Source organism: Adiantum capillus-veneris, chromosome 23, assembly GCF_014529385.1.
Source record: "Adiantum capillus-veneris isolate H3 chromosome 23, ASM1452938v2, whole genome shotgun sequence".
Classification (NCBI taxonomy): domain Eukaryota; kingdom Viridiplantae; phylum Streptophyta; class Polypodiopsida; order Polypodiales; family Pteridaceae; genus Adiantum; species Adiantum capillus-veneris.
The window spans coordinates 49,540,853-49,549,339 of record NC_140953.1 but is presented as its reverse complement, the minus strand read 5'-3'; the positions used below and the strand labels follow the sequence as shown (position 1 = coordinate 49,549,339).

Below are 8,487 nucleotides of genomic sequence, written 5' to 3'. Positions count from 1 at the left end.
AGTTGGAGGTGGAAGAGGGTCGAAGATAGTCTCCACTTCATTAGTGGAGAAAATGGTTCTCCCTCGAGGTGTTATGGGAATTACAAACCAAAGTTTTTGTTGGTGGATTGCTGGGATATAGATGACCTATAAAATAGAAGCTTACAATGAGTAACATTGGTATAACTAACGCTACAAGTAAACAAGAATAAAAAAGCTACATGTCACTCACATGCTCACAATTGCGGGGTAAAACTAAATTGTCATACGTCCTTATGTGATTCACACTAGAGTCCACCATGTAGAGGCCGTTCTCATGTCGTCTAGACACATTTGCAAACCACTTGCACTCGAAGATGAACCTATGAAAGGTACTAAAATTAACCTTTAGTATCTTTTCAACAGTTCCGCACTACCTGGCTTCATCACCGTCTGTGTCAAAGTTGCCCATGAAGGCATAATCCATGGTGGTTCTACGCTCGTCAATGTGGCGCGTACAAAAGTGACGACCCTTTGCTCACATAGAGTTAAAGAAAAGGCACTACAAAATAGAAAAATATATTAATTTATCAACTACATATTAAAGATAATTTCAAGAAATAGCAAGACAATATGGTTTAGGTATATGAGTACTCTACCTTTGGTACGCAGCCTCGTGCATACTCCCATTCTTTCTTGTTGATGTCTTCTCCGCGCGCTTTTGCCTCGGTCATTCTCTCATGAACCCACTCTGCACTAGTGAGATCTAGGAAACATGCAAGGTTTCTAGGCACTAGGGGTGACCTCCTTCCTCCATGTGCTTGTTTCCATGATTCCCTCTCTTGCAAACACCTTTCCTTTGCCACTATCCACAAGTCCACCCACTTGGTCATAATCTTGGCATTGAGAATGCAAAATTTATAGACCACTTGGAATAGATTCATATACATGTTAAGTAGTTTCCCCTTTCCACTTGTCAAGTGTGAAGTCATCCTTGCATCTTCCTCGTAAAACCACATGCGAGGCATTGAAGGATCAGCAACAAGTTCTATGAGAAATATCATGAAAGCTTGCGTGGATCCCAACTTGGTTTGTAACCTCACTCTCATACCAATATGAGAGAGTGGAGAATAACACGTGCAACTCTCCTTTGTACTGCATGTGTGTCCTGACCCTTGGCCCTGGCTGTCTTACCTTAGACTTGACATTCAATATATGCACTTAAGTTACCAAATAGTTTGTAACATTTTTGGATTTTGATGGACAAGAGCCTTCATATGGAAGACAAGTTATTTTCATGGACTACATGTTTCCGTATTTCGCAGATTTTATGGCTCATAGGGACAAAATTCCCAATAGAAAGAATCGTGGCTAGTTTACCGAATTCATGTAGTAGTAAAACATCGTGCAAGGTTTCATGTATGCTACTTTTTGAAACTTCTTTTGTTTCTCTAAATCTATTTCACTTTGCATTTTAGGGGCATTCTAGGTAACATGAGGCTTGAACTCGCCCAAAATTTCTACGCTTGAACATCTCACTCATCCTAACACTTCACCTACTACATTTTTTCCAAGTGATTTCTTTTATTATCAAGGGTCTTTTTTTTGGGAGGAATTTCACATTCATGTGATGATAGGCTTTTTGGTGATCACAAGTGGTGTTCATAAAAGTACATAACTCACCAATTCCTTAGTTCACAAAGGTCACTGTTGAGGTGATCTTGAAATTTGTAGAAATCTCACAAGGCTACTTGTTCATGTAATGATGGACATTTCTTATGTGACGACAAAGCATGGACATATAAACATGCTAGCAAGCGATTTATTAGTGGATAAAAGTGACTTGATATAATTTACATGACAAACTTGAAAACTCATATGGCATAAGGGATTGCCACTAGACCCAACAACCTTGATGTACCTACAATGTATCGTAGGAAAAATTAGTTACAATGGAGTAAATCATGCTGAAGACTCGAGAGTGTACTTCAAAAAATCAGAGGTAGTATCACATGTGATTGAGGTTTGCTAAAAGCATCCTTTACATGTACAATGGCACTACAATGGACTATTCAGGATGAGGAACACTACACATGCAAACCTAGCAATGAGTTGAGTTACCTTGAAAATTTTGCTGATAAAAACTCAAAACTAAAGAGAAAGAAGGGAGGGGGCACGGGGCTCCCCTGTTATACTTGTTCCCAAAACTAGCAAGACATTTGCCATCAACATTAGCCCGTCGGGCTAACCGAAAGAATAGTTTTTAACAAGAATACTTCACAATTTGCAATTTATGTTATCACCTGTATGAAATCCTTGTTTGAAGAAGAAGGATGCAGGTCTATATTACTCATTTATGAATGGATCAATCACAAAAGGCCAGGTAATTGTGCCTCCTCTCAAGCATGTTGATGGATGAAAGTCGAGACACTTGTGAGATGAGATGCCGACCTAGGTTAAACATGTTGATGGATGAGCAGTGTTCAGGAAAAATCGTTTTTCTAAACATAGAAAATTCCTTTTCTTGATTTTGTGAAGAGGAAATTTTAGAAAATTAGGTCATTTTTATGGGTTTTTACACTATTTTTCTCTATTTTGGAGTGGAAGTTCTCCTTTTCCCCTTGCTCTTAACCGTCATTTTTTAAATTGAAAACGACACGATATTAAGCTGAGACACATTTTTCACGAACACTGTGGATGAGACACTTGCTTGAGGAGTCACTGTCCATTGTCAAGGGTACCCATCACTATCTTCAAGCAATAATTCCTCTTGAACAACATTCAAATGCTTTGGTTCTTGATGCATGGGCACAAGCTCCATCTCACTCTTGGTTGCCCTTATTACAGGCTACTTTGATGCCTTTGTGAAGCCTTAAAATTTAAAGTTCCAAGTTAAAGTTGTCTCGAAAAGAGAAACTGTAAATAAAATGGTTTTGAAGAGTGCCGCTGATAAGAAATCTTCTTTTGTTATTAATCTTGAAAATGATGAAGATGGTAAATTGCCTCAAAAGGCATATCCCCGCATGGATAATCGACGTAGGAATGAGCATATCCAAGCGGGGGGCGGGGGGGTACTTGTCTTTGCCAAATGCAATGCGATTGCATCTATCAAGATATTTGTGATGAATTGTTGTCCAGAGAAGATTCCCAAGGCATGGATCATCGTGGAGGATATGGGAATTGTAGAGCGTAAATGAACAAATGATTTAGGTTGCAGAAAGCGAAATTTTTTTACAACACGCAACGTGAGGAATCGTTTGAGGGGCTGTGGAGAGAGAGAGAGAGAGAGAGAGAGAGAGAGAGAGAGTCCTCGTAATAAAAGAGAGTCTCACAACAAGAGGCACTCAGATGGGTTGGGCTGGGCAAGTACAAAATCTGTTTTCAGAGTATGCTTATTTCAGACAAGGAGAGAGATTCGGCTTGAGAGAGAGAGAGAGAGAGAGAGAGAGAGAGAGAGAGAGAGGGGAAAAGGGGGAGGGGGAGGGGGGGGAAGGGGGTAGATTCTGCATGGACTCTGAAATTTGAATCCACTACAGCAATTGTATTCCATGGCAGTACTCTACACGAAACATACGTATAAATAGATATACGAGAGAGAGAGAGAGAGAGAGAGATTCCCATCTAGAACTCAAGGTTCTCTGCCCTGTCCTAAAGGGACATATATGAGAGAATTTTTGGTATTTGTACAAATTGCACTAGGTGGAAAGGCAGCCTAGCAAAGAATCACAGGTCAAATGTGATGCATGATTGCATCTCAATGGCATGTTTGTATCGGTGCTTTCACATATATATATAGAGAGAGAGAGAGAGAGCAGAGAGTATGAGAGAGGATGTATAAAAGATCCTGGTCATGGGCCATGCATGGCCCATGGGCATAATATTGGCTTAAAAAGAAGCGATGACATTGTGGCCTGTTTCAAATTTGAATCGTGGTATCCACTTGAGTGGTGCAGTGGGACGAGAGACGAAGCAGGTTCCGTAGGGTTACGTGTGGACGCAATTTCTTTTCTTTTGAGGAGAGACTTCGCAGTCGACTGATCGGCCATCGCTGAGCCCGAGACAAGGCCACAATGCAAAAAGCGCGACGCGACTGTGATGACCTGACCTAAGCTCTCTCTAGCGGCGCACACATTCTCTCTCATGAATATATATATATATGGTGGTCGCGTACAGGAGATATTCTCTGGCCCTGTCGTTTGCTGCAGCTGCTCGCATTACAAATCCAACCAAACACCTCCTCGTGCGCCTCATTCCTTCCTCCCTGTTTCTCTCTCGCTCTCTCACTCTCAGACTCTCAGAGTCTCTCTCTCTCTCTCTCTCTCTCTCTCTCTCTCTCTCTCAGGAGCACATCAGATCAGACAGTCAGTGGCTCTCAGTGCCCACACAAACCCCCACACGCCACAGTGTCGCCCTCTCGCGCAGTCTCTCTCAGCCTGCCTGCCCTGCACTCTTTCAGACATTCCCTCTTCTCGTCTGTTGCTGTGTACATCTGCAGCGCTTGGCACAGTGCACCTAATACTATTCTCTCTCTCTCTCTCTCTCTCTCTCTCTCTCTCTCTCTCTCTCGTGCTGAGAGAAGTCGAATATGTAGTGCGACCTGCCCCTGCGCTGCTGCCGCTGCCGCTGCACCCAATACTATTCTCTGGCATCAATCCCTCCCGAGTCCCAGCTCTGATCTCATCTCTTTCTGCGCCACCTCTTCTGCCCTCACTGCTCTATTTGCGTAGCGCCCATAGACCTCCCCATCCCTCCCTCAGGTCCTCGCTCAAGATAGAAAACGACCTCCTAGCTTCAAAACCTGCAAAGCGAATTATCACCAGTACCGCACTTATTCACCAGGTAACACTATTAACTTCTCATCTCATCTGTCTCTCTCTCTCTCTCTCTCTCTCTCTCTCTCTCTCTCTCTCAGACACATAGTAAGACGGTCATTTGGTGATCGATGCTTTAGAGTTTCTTTCATGAAACTAACTGTTTTGGCACATACTGATCCCCCCCTCTCTCTCTCTCTGTCGCTGCCTGCTAAGACTTGAAAGCTCGATGGACTCTTTGAGAGTCGGTAATTTTACATCATCCCATCCCCCCTTTTTCTCAACCCACATATGCATGTTTAACCTAAATTTGAAGTTAGGGCTACAGTCCACTCATGACGATATACTTATTATGCAGCTGCCCATTACAAAGTTTTGGAGATGAACGGGGAATTGAAGATGAGCTGTGGACAATCAGACGATGACAGCGGCAATCTGCAAGTAGTGAAGCTGCCGGACAATATCGGAAACAGGAGCTTAAGTTTTAATGGTGGATCCACAGCTTTTGCGGCCGGCTGCAGCCTGCCGACGTTGAATAGCATGCAGAAGGGTAGTTTGCAGGGATCATCGGACCAAGAAGGGGAAGAGAACAATATGATGAGCTCTTGCAACACAGTGGTGCTCTCAACAGACCCTAAGCCTCGTCTACGCTGGACTACTGAGCTCCACAAGCGTTTCGCGGACGCAGTCGCACAGCTTGGAGGAGCAGATAGTATGCTTCCTTACAGTACTAAACCCCAAAAATATTGGTTTTGACTCACATGATTCATATCTTTGCAATGCCCAAGATCATTGTTTTTCATCTAGGAGCTGCATGCAGCGTACATGCAATAACTTAATGTCAGTCTCTGAAATTGTGTTCAATTACATGGCATAAGCTGTCATCGTCTGAGCTTCGCCGAATCAGGCATGGAGTCCATACTGCTAAGCACTTAAAAATTTTGTAGCTGTTTGTGCTTGTGTAAAGAGAGCTGGTACGCTTAAAAGGAAAGCCTCAGTATTTTGTACACCCTAAATTTTCATCCGTCCAAAAGCCAGAAACCGAATTCTCTATATTGATGCTCTCCTTCAACAGTTTATAAAAACTGTCTGAGTTAAGAGCATTCTCAGTAGTTATATATTACAGTTCGTAATTATCACTGTATTGATGATATGCAGAAGCAACGCCCAAGTCCGTGATGCGGGTGATGAACGTGAAAGGCCTTACGCTCTACCACCTAAAAAGCCACCTCCAGGTCAGTATGCTTATATTCTGTCTCTGGTTTTTCAGCCATGCGCCGCGCCCTGCTGAAGGAATACTGTGTTTTGCAGAAATACCGTCTTGGAAAGCAGCCTCACAAAGAAGTCAATACTGAGATAAACAAATCAGGTACTTATTGCATCTACACTATGATGTTTGGTGACCAAATCACCCAGCTTAGACGTAATCCCACTAATATATCTATTTCGTGAATTTAATTAAGCAGGGAGCATTGCGGTGCTACAAGGGGGCCACAAGAATGAATCCCTCTTCCTCAATTCATCCAACAATACCACTAATGCCACAGACCAGTATGTTCCATATTTATGTTATGCTTTCAAATCCATTTCTTTTCCCTTGCTTCCTAGAACAAAGTTCCGACATTGATTATTCAGTGACATCCTCAAAGACTAAAAAATAATGCAAATATCGTATTTTTCTGCTTCTCAGGGCCATGCAAATTGCGGAGGCTCTCCGCATTCAAATAGATGTACAAAACAGGCTACATGAGCAGCTCGAGGTAACTACTGTGGTTCCCAAATGATGAGTCCACAATATGCTTGATCTTTATCGTTGGAGTTTCCATCATGATAGTAGTATATTTCACCCAGTGCTAAGTATTAGCTGAAGTACTAGAAGATTACGTGTACGTAGACAAAATTCCTTTTCAATTTTCCACGTGGTTGTAGGTACAAAGGCAGCTGCAGCAAAGGATAGAAGCTCAAGGCCTTTACTTGCAAACAATACTGGAGAAGGCACAAAATGCATTATCTGATCTAGGGGTAGTCAAGAACAGTGCAGCTCTAGAAAGCGCACGCGTCGAGCTTTCAGAGCTCGCAGCAAGAGTGTCAAAGGAGAGCCTCTTAGTAAGTGAATCCGGGACAGTTCCATCTGACGTCGCCAAGATAATGTCTTATAGCCCTACCTCGGCTGGACATGGTACGTCCAAATCCGGCTACCCTTTACACATGTGGCCATTGCCTCCTGCTAGCTGCTCCCCAGAGAGTTGTCTCACTGGTCATCTGAATAATGACTCTTGCATCACCAGCAACAATGACATACACCGTCCTTCTCTAGATGCTCTCAAGATCACACATCCAGGCACTTTTATGCCTTCCAAGAAGAGAGTAAAGCTACATAGTGACGGCAATACAGATGAGTTGAACAATAATGTTGAAGACGAAGAAGCAGGTACTCCAGAGAATCCCACCATTCTAAACAATGCCAATGGAATTGAGGTACTCACTAGATCTGACGAGGGTAGCAGTGAGCCTGGAGAGACAGCCCAAGGAGACAACGAGAAAATGATCATATCATCGCCTCTATGTCGCAAAGGATCAAATGCGGCATTCCATGACTTGTTACACACAGCACGGTCGCAAGACGATGGGAAGGAGCTGAGCTGCAGCCTTGGGAGCTTGAACTATGATCATCATATTGTGAAGTCAAGCTTCCTGAACATGGATCATGCAGCCAAACCTGACCTGGAAATGAATTTGGGGTCTCCAGGAACTGCTTCGCATGTAGCCTTAATGCATGAAAGTCATCTCAACTCCAAGACTACAAGTGCTCTTGATGTGCCTCTTAGTAAGAAAAGAACGGCTGCAAAGATGGTCTCTCATGATCTCAATTTGAGCCTGCTTGACAACGCTACCTCCGATATTGATCTAAATGGCCTAGCTGGTTGGACCAAATAGCTGTTCAGCTTCTCTTTTGTTACACTTATGCACCTTCCCAGATTGTAATATGTTGTTTATCACATTACACCATATTTGAGATTGAACACTGTACAAAGTAAACAGGAATCTGAGTTCGTTTCTTTGATTTAGCCGTTGATTCCTCTACTCCACTATATATTAGGTGGAATTATTGTAGCGTAGTCTTCTGTGTTCAATATATACACACACAGTTGCCATCTCTTTACTTATATTGTAGGGGTGTCTACGCCTTCCAATTTCTCCTGGCATCGTGTTTTCAATGGTTAGTGTAACAACCCTTCATAATATTGACTTGGTCCGTCTTCTTAGAGGAAGAAACATTTGTCCGCCATCCAACCTTATCCCTCCGTAGTGTGGCCTCATTTCTGGTCCAACCACCTCCTATATCCTCCACCATCTAATTGGTACCCCAATCATTTTCTTCAGTTTATTTATCTAGCTACGTGAAACCCTTACACTCCTCTTTTGCTCTAGATTCTTGAACTCATAGAAAACAATTAGTCCATCCTCCATCTTGGTACCCCAACAATTCTTCTTCAGTTATATTATCTAGCTATGTGGAACCCTTGCACTCCTTTTCCGCTCTAGATCCTTGCACTCATCCCTCTCTCATAGAAAGTCATCCTGCTCCCATTTGATTACCCATAGTGTTCCCATTCTCTAGTATCCATAGTATCAATCAACAGTTTTTTCATCAGAACCTTACAATCTTTTGCCTCTCGAGCTCATTCCACCATTGGATCTTGTAGAGAATAAGCGA

The 8,487-nt window shown here is 42.8% G+C and overlaps 1 protein-coding gene across 2 annotated transcripts; it reads left to right on the top strand.

The window, feature by feature from the left end:
- The first annotated feature begins 3,968 nt into the window (after positions 1 to 3,968).
- LOC147427759 (uncharacterized) lies at positions 3,969 to 7,792 on the top strand. 2 transcript variants are annotated; one of them, XM_086497397.1, is made up of 7 exons: positions 3,969 to 4,797; positions 5,128 to 5,481; positions 5,928 to 6,004; positions 6,081 to 6,138; positions 6,236 to 6,320; positions 6,460 to 6,529; positions 6,699 to 7,792. In XM_086497397.1, the coding sequence occupies exons 2-7, from the start codon at positions 5,151 to 5,153 to the stop codon at positions 7,704 to 7,706; spliced, it is 1,629 nt and encodes a 542-aa protein (XP_086353523.1). In that variant the 5' UTR covers positions 3,969 to 4,797; positions 5,128 to 5,150; the 3' UTR covers positions 7,707 to 7,792. The 2 variants fall into 2 exon arrangements, with proteins under 2 accessions (XP_086353523.1, XP_086353522.1); XM_086497396.1 differs by lacking the exon at positions 3,969 to 4,797 and adding an exon at positions 4,833 to 5,017.
- The last annotated feature ends 695 nt before the right edge of the window (positions 7,793 to 8,487 follow it).

Coding starts and splice junctions, on each gene's coding strand:
- LOC147427759 (XM_086497396.1), top strand. Junction 6,005..6,080: donor ACCTAAAAAGCCACCTCCAG/GTCAGTATGCTT, acceptor TGTGTTTTGCAG/AAATACCGTCTTGGAAAGCA. Junction 6,530..6,698: donor GGCTACATGAGCAGCTCGAG/GTAACTACTGTG, acceptor ACGTGGTTGTAG/GTACAAAGGCAGCTGCAGCA.